The sequence below is a fragment of the Ursus arctos genome, unplaced genomic scaffold (genome assembly GCF_023065955.2).
Source record: "Ursus arctos isolate Adak ecotype North America unplaced genomic scaffold, UrsArc2.0 scaffold_11, whole genome shotgun sequence".
NCBI lineage: Eukaryota > Metazoa > Chordata > Mammalia > Carnivora > Ursidae > Ursus > Ursus arctos.
In genome coordinates, this window is record NW_026622775.1 from 2,090,839 (window position 1) to 2,108,017 (window position 17,179).

General features: G+C 35.3%; 1 protein-coding gene across 4 annotated transcripts in view; it reads left to right on the forward strand.

The window, feature by feature from the left end:
- The window catches only part of GSTCD (glutathione S-transferase C-terminal domain containing), a 133,894-nt gene that overhangs the window by 3,168 nt on the left and 113,547 nt on the right, over positions 1-17,179 (forward strand). For all 4 annotated transcript variants that reach the window (XM_048212232.2, XM_057309990.1, XM_057309989.1 and 1 more), the window contains exons 2-3: positions 8,054-8,491; positions 9,109-9,576. In XM_048212232.2, coding sequence (XP_048068189.1) covers positions 8,075-8,491; positions 9,109-9,576 — 885 coding nt within the window. In that variant the 5' untranslated portion in view covers positions 8,054-8,074. The remainder of the gene's footprint in view (positions 1-8,053; positions 8,492-9,108; positions 9,577-17,179) is intronic.

Consider the following 17,179-nt stretch of genomic DNA (forward strand, 5'->3'; position numbering starts at 1 on the left):
TATCAGCTTTTCTATTTCATTATTACTATTTTTTGACACTTCTATAGGTTTGCCTGCTTTAAGCAAAGCTCAGACTTGAACTTCTGTAATATTGGGTCCATCAAGTTTAAAAACAACAGCAACCTGTGTTTACTTTGTAGCTTTGGTATCACCTGTGATTTGACATAATACTGAGTATCCAGCTAGCCTTTCTAATAGCAACAATTAAGCAGACCTTGAAACGTAACAAATTCTGTAGGCCAGTCAGCTAAAACACCGGTAATATTTACAATTCCTTAATATAAGTTGTTTTTATCTTCAAGTATTCAAAGTAGCCCACTGAATTCTGTAAGGATTAGTACTTAGAATACAAGGATTTAAACCATTTAGATCATAACAAACCTAGGTATTGTTTGCTATGGGGATTCAGTAATTTTATTTCAGGCTCGCTGACATTTCTAACATGTTAGCATTTTATGCTGCGATCCCTATTAATTAGGAGGTCAGGCTTAGCTGAAAGCATTATGATTCTGTGGCAACTGATGAGTTCCTGATTCACCAGAGAGATGACACACTTCCCTTATGGCTAAAGTTACAGTAAGCTTTTTCGCTTTTAAACAGTTTCTCCCCCCCCCCCCCCCCCACTTTTTGCCCAGATAAGAAAACAGCTAATTTTAATTATTGGACTTTGTCCTCTAGGACTTAACTATATGCATCTCCACATTACATAATATAATGAGCACTAAGCAGCTCAGCTTCTTTTCTTTCCTTTTTTAACCTTTAATATCTAAGGTAATTAGCTGCTATCTAACTCTATAGGGGCAAGCTTTTATATATGTAAAATATAGATAGTAAGAAAATAGGGTGAGATTTGCAACCAAATTGTTATTTTGTGAAATGTATAAAACAATCTAAGTTCCATTCATAATGTTGAACATTGGATGTGGTAAGAAATTTAATGAGTTTAAGTTTTAATCTTTAAGAAAGATGTAATTTCATACCTGTAAACTGTTGAACCGTTTATTTTGTACAATATAAGCAGTTAATATGCAAGTAGACTTAGGGTATCACATATTCTACCATTTTCTGACTTCCTGTCACAGCAATAAACCGTTTTTTTCAGTACTGGCAGGGCGGGTGAGGCGGGGTGGGGGGGGGAGCTTTTCACTTAGACATGAATCCCTTCTCTTTACTGAGAAGTTTGGAAATATAAAGCATAATTTGTGGCTTGCCAGTCAAAATTTGTTTAATAGTGTTAATGGGTAAGGAATTTTGAGATAAATTACAAATGAATAATAATAGCTAGTATTTATAGGCTTACTAATGTGACAGGCATCCTTAGGTTCTCACAGCACACTATGGTAAATCTGATATTATTGTCCCCATTTTATAAATGAGAAAGCTAAGGTACAGGAAAGTTCTATATTGCTATTAAATATCAGAACCAGGATTTGAACCCAGTCAGCTCCAGAGCCTAGGCTCTTATCCATTAGTTTATATTTCTTGGTGTATAAATATTATACTTGCTAAGTAAGTATGTAACATCTAGATAGGTTCCTAGTTCTCTTGACTCTATATATACAAAAACTAAACTTTACAAGTTTCGATTGATTCAAGTTATACTTTTTTCCAATTCCACTCACAGAGGTCATTTTGTTTCTTCATTTCAATTTATACGTAGTTGGCTCTTAAAGTAGATTTATTCATTTGGAAGAATGGTGTCAAGAAGAATGAAGCTAATGTACCAAGATTAAAGTTCTCAATAGTATTGTCATTACAATGATTACAGTATTCGTTTATGTACATTCATTCATTTATTTCTTGAACTAAAATTTGAGTACTCAAGCATTGGAGATATAAGGTTGGGTAGTAAGTGCTATAAGAAAAAAAGGATAAAAGGCTAGGAGATGATGGGAGTACTTTTTCAATTCAGGTTGTCAGGGAAGGCTGCTCTTGAGTTACTACTCAGAGACCTCAATAAAATGAAGGAGGAAGCTAGGAATAAGGAACAGCAAGTACAAACATTTCTCAACTGGGAGCATTCCTGACTTCTTCCAAGAACAGCAGGGAGAACTAGCTGGAAAGGAGTGAGCAAGAGGGAGCAGAAGTAGGGAATCAGTTCAGAAAAGAATAGCTAGGGTCATGGCAGCCATAGGTCATAATAGGAAATTTGGAGTTTATTTTAACTGTTTTGGGGAGCCATTGGATGGTTGTGAACAGGGGGTGCAAACTGACTTATATGTTTAAAGGATCACCCTGACTATTGGAGAGTGGAGAAAAGTTGTTAATAGATATCTGTAGTAGTCTCTATAAACTTAGTTTATATGACTTAGGTTAGGTTGATAGTGGTGAAGGTGCTAAGAAGTTGGATTTCACGTATATTTCAAAGGTAGAAATAGTAACTTACGAGAGAAAAAAAGGAGCTGAGTGAAACTTCAGAATTAGGGGCCTGACCATGTGGGTGAATGGTGTTGTCATTTTATCAATAAGGGGACTATTGAGGAGAAAGGTTTAGAAAAATGTCCAAGGCAAGATGTCAAGTAGCATATAGGAGTCTGAAGTTAAAGGGAAAGGATGTATTGAGATAAAAGTAGGACTCATAGATGATATTTAAACCTATGGTATTGGAGATCACCTAGAATAGTCCTGTTATATTGTGAGTTGTGGCTCATTAATGGATCATGAAATCAATTTAGTGAGTACTATTTATTTATTAATTTTAGAGAAATAGAGCACACTAGAGCATGTGCACAGGGGAGGGGAGAGGGGCAAAGGGAGAAGGAGAGAGAGAGAGAGAGAGAGAGAGAGGGAATCTCAAGCAGACTCCCCCCTGAGTGGGTATTCCGGAGGTGGGGCTTGATTTCATGGGTCATGAGATCCATGACCTGAGCCAAAATCAAGAATCAGACCCTCATCCAACTGAGCCACCCAGGTGCCCCGTAACCAGCATTAAAAAAAGGGGGAGGAGGAGGAGGAAAGGAAGGAGGAAAAGCACAGAATAAAAAATATCAGATATATCCCATGTAATAGGATATTTCTTCATGATCCTTTTGTTTCAGTTTTATTCATGATCCTTTTTAGTCAGTATAATGAATTGCATTATAAAAGTCTTACTGTGTGGCATGATGAAAAGGTTGAATACCAGTAACCAAAGGAAGTGAGTGTAGTTGAGAATAGGGCAAAGCACTGAGCCACAGATTGCTAAGAGGTCTGTGGAGGATCCAATAGAGGGAATCAGGAAGGAACTACCCAAAATCTTCATTGTCAGATGATTGCTTTTAGAACAGAGGTTTTTATCAGGGATTACTGAGACCAGCACAATTGCTTAGAATAATGTAATCTTTGTTGAGTTTCACTTGAGTGAAATTGTTGCTGCAATAAAATTGCAATATGCTTCACTCTCTGAAATTTTAAGTTTATAAATGGGCTATTTATATTAGAAAAATAGCTATTCCTAAATGTTTTCAGATAAGATCCTTACATCCATGTAATGGAATTAAAATATACTTGTAAGGATTGTGAGGATTAGATGTATAAAACTTGTGTGTGTTTCGCATAATTGGTGGACAATAAAATGTATGTAATATTATTAGAATTGTATTCTTTGTTCAGTCATTTAACATTTATTGAGCTCCTGTTAAATTCCAGGCACAGTGATAATTTCTTTTTTTTTTTAAAGATTTTATTTAGTTATTCGACAGAGATAGAGACAGCCAGCGAGAGAGGGAACACAAGCAGGGGGAGTGGGAGGGGAAGAAGCAGGCTCATAGCGGAAGAGCCTTATGTGGGGCTCGATCCCATAACGCCGGGATCACGCCCTGAGCCGAAGGCAGACGCTTAACCGCTGTGCCACCCGGGCGCCCCACAGTGATAATTTCTTATTTGATAAACAATAGTTCGTTTCAGTGGTGCACTTCTTGGTCTTTATCTCTTAGGTAATATGTGACTTAAGCTCTTTATCCATTATCTAATATTTACTTGTCATAGATCCAGACTGGAATTTTGAGCACAAAACTGTCAAAAGTTTTTTCAGCTTCTGAACAAGTATGCTTATTTTTTTTTTCTTTTTTTAAGATGTATTTATTTTAGGGCGCCTGTGTGGCTCAGTCGGGTCAGCATCTGCCTTCAGCTCGGGTCACGATCCCAGGGATGGAGAGAAACTCAAGCAGATTCCTCGCTCAGCATGGAGGAGACACAAAGCTGGATTTCACAACCCTGGGATCATGACCTGAGCTGAAACCAAGAGTCGGTTGCTTAACCAACTGCACCACCCAGGCGCCCCCAAAGATGCTTATTTTCAGTACATTTATTATGTTTTTTCTTTGTCTCATTTTATATATGCATATGCATGAAGTAGTAAAATGGTTTTAGATTTTAAAAACCCTATGAAACTCATTTACCCTTTCATTTATGAAATATTTCAATTTATCAATGCCAAGATACATTAATTAGAATGAGAATACAAAAATAAAAGGTGTAGATGCCTAAAATGTTAAGCCCATAACTGCTTCAGTTATGTTTAAAAATATCTTTGAAGGGGCATTTTGGTGGCTCGGTTAAGCATCCAATTTTTGATCTCAGCTCAGATCTTGATCTCAGGGTCATGAATTCAAGCCCAATGTGGACCCTACTTTAAAAAAAAAACTATCTATCTATTTATCTATTTATCTATCTTTGGAGATTCACAAGTAATGAAACCAAGTTTAAATATTTTCTTTTTTACCTCTATATTCCCTGTGCAACATTTCCAAGCAAACTGGCATGTCCAGGGAAGAGATGTATATTCCATCAGCTGTGTTCAGCTCCTAGGTCTATGGTTTTATCTGCTGCTTTCTCACTCTGTCTCAAGAGTAGTTGCAGTGTGACACCTGTCAAAGCTGAGCAAATGACACTACTGCGTGTGGCAGGAATGTAATATGGAATAACAGGAGCTGCCCCAGAAACCCTGGAGATCCAGATGATTCTACAGTACCCACCTTTTTAAAGCTCATGACATAAAAATAATGAAGTAAGGAATCTCTAGGTAGTAATGGAGAAGAAAAAAAGAGAAGAGGGGTTTCTTTTGCCTATGATGTTTGTAAACTTAAAGCAAAAACTATGTTCTACTCTCTTGAAGAACACATAGTACAAGCCAAAAACATATATCAGATTTGTACAGGTTTGCTAATACTTAATATTTATTTTAGAAATTGCATTAGTATTTAATGGGAAGAAATTGCCCAGGGAGAGTAATTTTTTAACTCCAAGATCATTAGGTAACATTTTTAATCTCCCAGGAAAAACAAACAAACAAACACCAACATCTATATTGGAAAAATAAATTATGTTAAGAATCAACAGTACTTTGCATTTTCTCTCCGGCATCTCATTAATTTTTAGATATCTCCACGGGCAGGTTATTGCTCTTCTATTTTGTTGACATTTAGCATTTATTAAGTGCTCACAGTGACAAAAGTTTATAGAATATGTAAAAGCCTATTCTCAAGGTTCTTACATGCCTTGGAAAGTGGCGAATATACACATACTCTAATTTTTAAAATATTTCTGCATATCCTAAATCACAGGCTGTAAAATAGCATATATTGTTCTCAGTGTTTTTTTTTTTTAAAGAGTTAGCAGGACTAGTCTCATAATTACTGTTTCCTAGACTGCTGGGCAAATGAGGAAATCAATGACGTTTTCTTTCAAATCTGCTCTTGAAGCACTTAGGGATCTTCTGTATGGTATCCCACTATCAGCAGAGGGAGTTAAGATCAGTAAATTATCAGTAATAGATTTACAGGAGCAAGTTCCTCAAATTATTAATTTCCTAGAAAATGTAGTTTCTTTTGCCTGTGAGCTTTAGCAAGCACTCTTTATTTTGTTTTAAAGTAAACTATAGATGCAAAAAAATTAAAACAAAAAAGATAATTTAGCTAGGGAGAAAATGATTTCCATGGGTTAAAACGTTGTTGCTTTTAAATCACATGAAATAATTTTCCTCTAGATAATCTTTTAAAAAAATAACAAACCATGGTGCAGATCTGTTGTTTTAGTAAAAGAAATATAAAACAGTAGTGATTACTTGCATTATTAAGAGGTTTGTACTTTACTAACTATATCCTTTTGTTATAATGAATTATTAGCTCTTTAAACAAAAAAGCTGAGGACCAAGACACTTAGAGACATTTGACTGTTTTGCTTTTGATTAAAAAAACAACAAAAACTAAGGAACTTAAAATATAAAGGAAATTTAGTATGTTGACGGTTTCCTAAATTACTAATATTTCAAATATACTTAAAGAGTTGCCGGTATACTTTTCTAAGGCTTTTAGAATAATTTTTCCTCTACTGTATCATCTTCCTAATACAGGTTTCCATGGTAAATGCTTTTAAAAGAGTGCCATCTAGTGTTAATTTTGGAATTGTGATTTATGGATTAGAACACGGGGCATTTTAGACCCAGGAGATGTAGAAATCAAGCAGTTATCATAGTTGACAAAATTATTAAGGAATGTGACTTGAAAACACCCATCAGTACTTTGACCTCAAGATTGTGTATGTCTGCATCTTTACTATTACCAGCGTGTGTATTCATGCATTCATTCAACAAATAATACTTGATATATATATGTGTATATATATATATATATATGTATATACACATATATCTCAAGCCAGGTTTATATATAATGTATATAATATTAATGTTATAATGTGTGTGTGTGTATATATATATATATATATATATATATATATATATATATCAGGCCATGTTTTAGGCATAGCAGTAAATAAAACAAATTCTGTTCTTATAGAACATTCTATTTGTAACAGTTACCACAGTGTTAAGTGTGTTTAAGTGGAATAGTGTTTTCAGAGTGGTAGAGGTGGGGTTTTCAATTTAACTACAGTAGCCAAGGATCATCTCAGCAAGAAGTTGATACTTAAATAAATACCTGAAAGAGGTGAAGGGGTGTTTCCAGTTCCAGACACTGGAAAAAACTGCAAAAGCCCTGAGGTGGGAATGTACCTAGTATTTTAAAGGAATAACAAGCCACTTTGGCTGGAGCGGTGAGTGATGAGACCAAGGAAATCTTTAGGTCATTGTAGGAGCTTTGCCTTTTCTCTCAATAGGATGGGAAGATACTTGTTTGAGTAGAGTAGTGACATGATCTTACTCCATTTTTAACAGGATCACTTTGGATACTATGTTGAGAATAGACTAGAGGGAAGTAGGATGGAAGGCAGAATATAATTGCTGTAATTCAGAGATAGGTGATGGCGGCTTGGGTCACAAGTGGAAGCAATGAAGATGGTGTGAAATAAACATTTTAGATATATATTGAAAAGCCAGAATAAGTTTTTAATGGATTGGTTATGGAAGTGTGGAAGAAAAGAGTAATTAAGAGTGACTTGAGATTTTTGGCCTGAGCAGCTGGAAGGGTGAGGCCCCATTAACTGAGAAGGGGAGGATACATAAGAAGCAGGTTTGGGGTGTTGGGGGTGAATGACTCTGGACATGTTGGCTCTGAGATATCTCAGTTATCAACATCTAAGTTATGGGGAACTTCAAATATTTTTCTGTTGTGATTCAGCATGCAATAGCTCATCATATCAAAATTTACTTACTTTAGGAGAATTTCTCATAAGGGAATGAATATATCCTCCCCTCCCCCATGATTGTGTTATAGAGTCATAAAAGAGAAGCAGTGTGGGAGCACCAGCATTGCCAAAGCTTCTCCAGACAACTCCTAGTATTCTTGGTTATTTATTTCCCATTTTATTCATCTCTTGTTCTTACCTGTAGCGAGACCCCAAAGTACTTGATTGGGAGGGTTCTATGGCTAAGCACCTGAGGTATGCTTATTTTAAAGGAGCTGGCTGAAAATCACCCCTAAGACTAGTTAATTGCACCGGGTGGAAATCTTTCTTTTGGAAGCCATTTATTCAGTCCAGGAACAAATTCTCACAGAATTGTATCTATCACAAATTCTTGCTGATTTCTAGAAAAAGTTTTTAAATATTTGTCTTTTATTTCAGCTTCTAAATTACTATATTCTAAGGCCTATAACCACTTCAATTTATGCCGCAGGTGACCCAATGAAAGAAGAAAATGAAAGGCATTAAGAAAAGTCTTACAGAAGAATACCTATACTTGGACTTTTCTCACCAAATAGAAGGATGCATGTTTCCTCTTCATACATCTGTAACTTTGTTTTTGTTGTCCTACTGTGACTGCAAAATCTTTAAAGTTTGCTTAGTTCCCACTGAAAAAGGTGCGGATATTTCACTAAAAAATGTAGTGCCCCAGGATGTTGAAGTACAAATTATTTCAAGGCAGGAGCTTCCACCAATAGTCCAGAATTGCTGTTTACCTGCAGTAGTAGAAAAACCAGACAATTTCTGTAGAGCAGGACTTGCCGTTGTACTGAGACACATAATCCAGAAGTCATACGAAGCTGACCCCTCCAAGAAGGAAATTTTGGAGCTTTTGGGTTTTAAGAAGACTTGCTTGAAAGCCTGTGCCGAAGTAAGTAATGATGGCTCCTCTGTTACTTAAAGCCACAAGGCGATAACACATTCACTTGAACATTTATTTTCACTTTCTGTGGGAGATGAATTAAATCCTGCCTACCTTAATCTCTAGTAAACAAGGAAATGAAGTAGCCCCTCACGGGTGCCAATACTTTAGGTCAGCTTTGAAAAATAAGAATTCGAGATTTCTTTTGTGAGGTTTGGAGACATTATTTTTAGAGAATGACTTCTTTTTTTTTCATCTCTTGTTTTAATTGAGGACTTTTAAAGGAAATTTTACACATGAATAGGACCTCGAGTAGCAGTGCTTTGAAAACGGTACTTTTTTAGGGGTGCATGTACTTCAAAGGCTTTGGGAAGGAAGGATTTATTCAGGAAGAGGATGCAGGACGATAGCATGTATTCCAGGTATAGGAATGCTAAACCGTTGTTTAGTGTTACCATTTTCGAAGCACTGTATGTAATATGTCCCTTGATAGAGCATAAAAACCTAGCCCACAGATGGCTCGGCTTCAAATGTCAAAACCAGTCTTATTTCCCAACAGAAAGTTTTCTTCAAGCTATGTTGAAAGTAAAGACTCCTTTCATTTCTTCTTTTATTTTGTTTTGCAGGTTAGTCAGTGGACCAGGCTATGCGAACTCACCATCCCTTTAGCTATCGAGAATTTTCTTAGAGAATCTTCTGACCAGCACCCAACTATCCCCGCAGAAATACTGCAGTTAGAGAGAAAGCTTAGTGAGCCTGTTAGAGTGCATAACGATGACAAACTCCGTCGGCAGAAGCTGAAGCAACAGAAGGCTGCTGGGGTCGGGCCTTCCCTTGCTAAGGAAAAAACAAAGAGCAAGGTGCCTAGAGAAGAAACGTCGGAAGAGTTGGACTCTTCATCCGAGAGCCTGGAACTGAAAGTGGCATTCTCAAAGCTCACAGTACAGGAAGAACCAGCTACCACCAACAGGGAACCTTCTCACATCAGAAAAGCAAAAGCCTCTGACCTTCCGCCTCTGGAGCATGTGTTTGCAGAGGGCTTGTACTTCACTTTGGCCGATATCGTGCTCTTGCCCTGTATCCATCATTTTTTGGTAAGGTTTATCCAGAATGGCCATATTACTAGAAGGTTCAGTCTATGAAATTGCCTGGGTTTGCATCCCTGTTCCACTTCTTACTATCATTATGCTCCTGGGCGAGTAATAAATACCTATCTCCATTTTCTTATCTATAAAAAAGAGATCATAGTACCTATCTCATAGGATCAGTGTGAGGAAGAAAAGACAATTTGTGTGAAGTGTGAACGTACAGTGTGTGGCATATAGTGAGCTCTCAATAAATCATAGTCATTGTTATAACTTTTAATTTCGAGTTGCTAAAATTTTGGCAATTGTTATGATTATTAATTTCAAATTGCTCTTGCGATTATTTTCAAATTTTAGAGGTTCCAGTATTAAAACACTAAAAAAATCTTGCCAGCTATATTTTATAATTAAGCAGTCACTTAAATACTAATTACATTATATTAGGTATTATTAAATCAGAAATATTTTATCATCATGTCTGCGTGTCTCTGTTCCTTATAAGATTACAGTCAGTAGCTGGCTATGCTATTCAGTGTTGTGGGAGAATATAAATGGAAAGTTTTCTTTCTTAGTATAAGAGTGTGTGTGTGTGTGTATTCTTTTTCCTCTCTGTGGAGGAAAAAAGAACAAGGTAAAAATAATATTAGAGTGAACATGGGAAGCTATAGCTCTCTGCAGCTTTCCAGTTGGTTTTCAAGAGCTGCATTTTTCTTGCTTTGAAGCATTTCATCCTTTCTCCTAAATAGGAGTCAAATATCAGATTTCATTCTCCTATATCACCAACACTTCAGGTATCTCTACTGACAAATGAGAAATGATTTTTAATGAAAATCTATTTGGAGGCTGGTGCTTCACTAATAAGTTAGGCGGTATTAATCAATTGGCATTTTCTTGAAGAACATTTCTTTTTTTTTTTTCTAAAATAGAAACAAAATAAGATTAGAAACTAAAATAACTTCGGAATTAAAGGATGTGAAAAAGAGATTCAGGAATTCTTTAATTGTTGATTAGTATTTTAAATGTCATATGTATTCAGAGTATCCATGGAGCTGGTTAGGGAGAAAACATCAACTTTTTTTTTTTCTAGTCCAATGATTTCTAAACTCTCTTACTCTTGACTTTCCCCTTTATTACCGACTTCAATCAATACAGCAGTTACTTGATATGTATTATGAAATACTATTGGTGTTTGTGGCTTCTTGGTCTTCTTGAATAATTGTGTTTGTTTTTAATTTTCTAAGAACTAAAAGTGGCACATCCACTAATTGATTCATTTGAGAAATTGATTGAAAGCCAACTGTATATAGCAGGTACTGTTGTAGGCACTGGAAATAGAGTGATGAACAAAACAGATGAGGTCCCAACCCTCATGGAGTTAATATTCTAGTAGGGGAAGAAGAAATGAACAAGTGAACAAATAAATAATATATATTTAAATAATAGCAAATGGTACAAAAAAAGAAAAACTGATAGAGAAAATGAATATTTGCTTTCAAACCCAACAAAACAAATATAAAATTGGATTTACCTGTATGAAGTTGATTTTAGATGATTATCCAAACATCCACTTTCAGCTAGTTTGCGTTTGATTTTAGCTTAATTTAAATACTGTTTACCTAATTAGGACCAATTGAGGCTGAAGTATTTTTAATTGAGAGGGATTTTTCCCCCTCTTCAATCAGGTAGGACATCTACTAGCTGCTCCCATGTAGATTTGCCTCATACGACTGAAGAACTGTTCTTAGTTTAAAATAGGGGAAAACTTGTACACTCAGCCTTTATTATTACACATATTCTATGATTAAATTTTTCTATGTGTAAACAAATTCTCACAATATTTTCCTTTGTATTTTTCTTGGATCTGCACATTTTCTTTCAGGAATTAATCTTTCTTTGCCAAAGAAAGGTATGGTTGCTATTGTTTCTGTTATGTCTGTTTTGCTCCTGTAAGTCATCTTGGGTTATGAAGCAGTTGTTTGAGTTCAGGTAGTGGCTATGATGCAGAGCATTTATGTTTGCATTAATACACATTGATGATGGAGTGTGGGTCCAAATGGTCAGACTCAGGATCAAGTTCATGATTGGGAATGAAGGTCAAGTTACTAGGTTTGGATCAGAAACATAGAGCCAAACCTAGAGCAAGGATATTTGGCCACAGGAATAAAGGCCAACAATACAAACGAGCAGTCAATTTTGCTAAGTCAAGTTTTGGAATACCAGAGGTCAAAATTAGAAAAGCTAGGGAAAATACACAGTTCTGCTAAGCAGAAGAAAGCAAAGGTGCAAAAACAGTAGTAGGTAGAGTGGCCAAGGTGCTGTGTCTAAACTTGCTCCACGCTTTTCTGCCTTCGCAGTGGTTATTAGTTTGCAAAGTTAAGCCAGTAGCCCAGCACTTCATTATGGAAGGTGCCTAACAAAACCCTCTCCCCTGGGAAGTTTTAGGAATAGACTTTAAAAAGAATAGATTAAAATGCACACCTCTTATGATTTCCGTTTTTTAAATCCTTTGCTAACATCTTCTAGTAGTTATAGCAAGCATGTGGGAGAAATAGCAATGAATAGCTATACTCTGGCAAAATCCTGATGTTCCCTGATACCAGAAAATTGTATAGTTATTTTTAAGTTGCTACTAGTAAACAAGTATGCTTTGATAGGACTATTTAAAAGATTATTCTACTCCCATAAGACAAAATTTGCCATTTCATAAAATATTTTTATAATTTGAACACTTAGGATTTAACTTTTTATATGTTACCTTCTAATGCTTTGAATTGAGTTTTTAAAAAGTATGACACATTTACTTAAGTAAAATTATTACAGAAATTGAGTTTTAAGCAACAGTACTTATGTTAAATGTCTCTTTCCCTGTCCCTGTTGTCATAAAATTAGGCTGTGTGACTGTTGGCTGGCATACTGTAAAAGCTATGGATGCCACTTATTTAGTGGCTAATCTGTGTATTCCATATCCCCTCCTATACATTATTAGGTCCTCAAGAGTTTTCAGTTTTAACTCACCAGTTCTAATCTATAAGTAAAAAATGCAGAATTGGGATTATATTTCCAATTAGATAGTTGACTGCTTACACTGCTCACCTAAACATTTGTTAGTTATGACATTTTCAAAAGAGTAAACATGACTAAGGAAGTGACATAAAGTAAGTACAAAACATTTTATATAATAAATGATTGGAAGGTCATGCAGAGGAGGAGATATTTTGGATAAATGTAACATCTTGCTTCTCTCCAGGCAAGTTTTGCTGGCCCTTATTACAATTAACTACAAAACCATTAGGGTTTCATTTTATGCTCTTGGTAGCAGCAGTTTTTTATCATTATTTAAGAATAAATCTTATTTTCTTGTCTTTAAGTAGCTGTGATATTTATAGTGGTTTTGATTTTATCAGACAGGTAACTTCTTTAAAAAAAATTTCTTGGGAACAAATATAATTTTCATCTCACACATTTTTCATTAGCCACTTCGTTAAATATATCTTCTTGAGTGTAATGAATGTGGTTCAGTACCTCCTGAGCTGTCTGGATATGAGCAGAGCAGCCTGGCATGTTGATTAAATGGGATGACCTGTCATGCAGCGTAAAACTCCTCGATTTCTCTTAAACATGAATTATTGTTACTTAATCAGAACTTATTTTCCAGTGGAAGGAAAGATGCCATATGCATCAACAAATAAGAATAAATCACTACTGGGGCGCCTGGGTGGTGCAGTCCTTAAGCGTCTGCCTTTGGCTCAGGGCATGATCCCGGCATTATCGGATCGAGCCCCACATTGGGCTCCTCCGCTATGAGCCTGCTTCTTCCTCTCCCACTCCCCCTGCTTGTGTTCCCTCTCTCGCTGGCTGTCTCTCTCTCTGTCAAATAAATAAAATCTTAAAAAAAAAAAAAAAAGAATAAATCACTACCAAGGAGAGGAAAGGTGAAGAAATTAGAACATTACTTATTTGATTAATTTATCACAACTTAAGCTCAGTTCCCTTAACACATAAGCTATTTCCAGGCAATTAAGAATTTTGGCAAGGAGGAGCCAGGGTGGCCTAGTCTGTTAAGCAGTTAGACTCCTGATTTCAGCTCAGGTCATGATGTCAGGGTCATGAAATGGAGCCCTGCCTTGGGCTCATGTTGGGCATGGAGACTGCTTAAGATTCTCTCTCTCTCTGTTTTTTTTTTTTTTTTTTTAATTTTGGCAAGAATTATAAATTGTTTGGTCCCCAGAGTACCACTTAGACAGTATATTTCAAACTCTTTTACTTTAACTCACAGTAAATAATGCACTTTACAGGTGATTGAGCATACTGATACAAATATATATCTTGTATACATTAAATATACTTGTAAGTATTATAAAACAACCCACCTTACTACATGCTGCATACTCTGATATTTTCCATTTTATGCCGTTTTTAAAACTATGTTGATTTCACAATTTCCCCACAGGTCATAAACAGCTGTTTCAAAAACACTAATTGAAGAGATTCTTCTTTGAAGCTAATAAATAGTTCCTTGATCATTTGTTCACTCAACAGAGTATTATTTGCAAGGCAGTGTTTTAAGTGCTTGCTGTGGACAAAGAGTTAGACATAAACCTTGCTCTTACAATTACTTGTGCTTATTTAAAGTCCAGTTAAAATAGACTAAAATATACATGCATGTGAATTTTTCATTAATTTTCTATCCTTTCTGGCTTCTGTTTTGGTACTGATTATTGCTAGGTATATTTGTCAAGATTTTCTTGATTTGACCTTTTTATTTATCTATTTGTTCATAATCACCAGTCATAATCTATTGGTGACATTATTACTGTTTCTATGGAAACAACATTCAGTGCCTCAGAAAGAAGCAAGAGCATTCTAATTTCTAAAGAAATTGAAGTTTGGTGGTGATGGTAGGGAGAAAGCATCTGGCCAAGAGAAAACAAAAAGATAATTTAAATCAGGAATAATGGTTTCACATTTTCTAATTTGAATAAAAGCCTTACGTTAAGTGCTGTGTTATAAAAAATTCCCTCTAACTGTTGCTAGTTATCTTTTCACTTCTAAATATCTATAATTGTATCTTTTATCTTTTTACTATTTTACTTCAGTGAAATCTCCTCCCTACACCATCAAGTCTTTTTAAAAAATATGGTTCTGGGAGTGTTTCTTACATAACTTTTAGGTAATACTGATTTGATTCTGTGTTACAATTCATACATTCAGGGAAGAAGGCTTCACTAAAGGAAAAAATAAAGAAGGAACTTTAGATCACTATTAAAATAAGAGTGTAGCCTCTCCATTTCTCTCATTCCTACACTTCCCCCATGAGTATATAACTTCCATTGAGACTCCTCAAAATATAGCAGTGACTGTAGACTCTATAGATATGTAATTATAATTATTTAAAAATACCACAAAATATACTTTAAGGAAATCAACACTTCAACTTATTTTAATTCTCTCCCCATTAACCACTTGAACTCATGTTCATAAATAAGTACCTATTAAGTATTTTAGGTTTTTGACTAAGCAGTGTCCATTTACTCTCTATCTTCAGTGTGTTGGGAACTTAATGAAATATAATGAGGGTCGGGGACAGTGGAATGTGTTCTTGCCCATGAATTATAGATGAACGAATTTCTAGATTTAAAGGAAGTTGACTAAGGAAGAGTTTTTAGAGAGGCATAAAAATATACTGCCAATGGAAGATGGTAGAAACTGGAATACAAGGTATAAAACTTTCCAAAATGATTTTCAATTGTAGCATTTATAGACATTTTGAATGTTATCATGTTATTTCTATTAATTATCTTAGAATAATCTATTCATATTTTTTGTCCTTTTCCCACTAAGTATTGGTCTTTTCCATTATACATATATATTTTTGCCTTATGGGATAGTCAGTATGTGAATACATTCTTGGTTTGTGTGCATATAATATTTATTATTCTTCTTCAAGTAGTTCACAAATACCTTTTGGGCCTCTTATTACTAAGACATTAGTCTTTTGTTAGTCCTATTTAAATAGTATGTTTTGATTTTTAAAATATCTTTAAAAATAGACTATTGTGTAGAATAATTCAAGGTTTATATTAAAATTGAGCAGAAAGTACAGAAAGTTCCCAGATACCCTCTGTCCCCCCACACACAGTCTCCTCTACCATCAACATCCTGCACAAGACTGGTACATTTATTACAACAGATGAACCTACATTAACACATCACTATAACCCAAACCGTAGTTTATATTAGGGTTAGCTCTTTGGGCTGCACCTTCTGTGAGTTTTGACAAACGTATGATGTGCATCCATCATTACTGTATCGTACAGAATAATTTTACTTCCCTAAAAATCTGTGTTCCACCTATTCATCGCTCTGTCTTAACTCCTGACAACCATTGATCCTTCTGTTGTCTTCATAGTTTTACCTTTTCCCAAATGTCATATGTTTGGAATTATACAGTATGTAAGCCCCTTAGATTGGCTTCTTTCACTTAGTAATATGCTTTTAATGTTCCTCTGTGTCTTTTCATGGCTTGATGAGTTCATTTCTTTTTAGTGCTGAATAATATTTTATTGTTTGGATGTACCACGGATTATCCGTTCACCTATTGAAGAACATCTTGGTTGCTTCCAAGTTTGGGCAAGTATGAATAAAGCTGCTATAAACATCCATGTGCAGGTTTTTACATGGACATGTTTTCAACTCATTTGGAGTGCAGTTGCTGGATCATATGGTGAGAGTTGTTTAGCTTTGTAAGGAATTGCTAAACTGTCTTTCAAAGTGGCTGCCCCATATTGCCTCCCCTCCCCGCAATGAAGGAGACTTCCCTTGCTCCGTATCCTTGCCAGCTTTTGCTGTTGTCAGGGTTTTGCATCTTCATCCTTCTGATAGGTGTGTAGTGGTGTCTCCTTGTTTTAACTTGCAATTCTCTAATGATATATGGTGATGAATGTTTTTTCATGTATTTGCCATCTATGTAACTTCTTTGTCATATATATAATAACTGCCAATACGTAACTCTGAGGTGTCTGTTCAGATCTTTTGCCCATCTTTTTTAATTGTTTTCTTGTTGAGTTGCCCCAATTTATATATTGTGAAATGAATACTAAAAATATAGAAAACTTCACTAAAGAAGATATTTGGCAAATAAGTACATGATGCTCAACATCATTAATCACAGTGAAATGCAAATTAAAATCACAATGAGCTATTACTACACATGCGCTAGAATAGTTCGAATAAAAAAGACTGACAATACCAGTCGTTGGCAAGATTTGGAGAAACTGGGACATTTTCTAATGGGGATATAAAATGGTACAACCATCAGGGAGAAGAGTTAGGCAGTTTCTTTAAAACTTAAGCATACAGTTTCCATCCAACCTAGCAACTTGTCTCCTAGTATCTACTCCTAAGAAATGAAAAACATTCAAACACAAACACTGGTGCGTGAGTTCATATAGCAACATTAATCCTAACTATCAAAAACTGGAAACAATGCAAACGTCCATCCGCTAGCAAGTAGATAAAATATATTGTTCCATACAATGATTACTACTTATAATGAAAAGAAACAAACTACTGATAAATGCAACTACACGATGAATCTCAAACTTAATGCTAA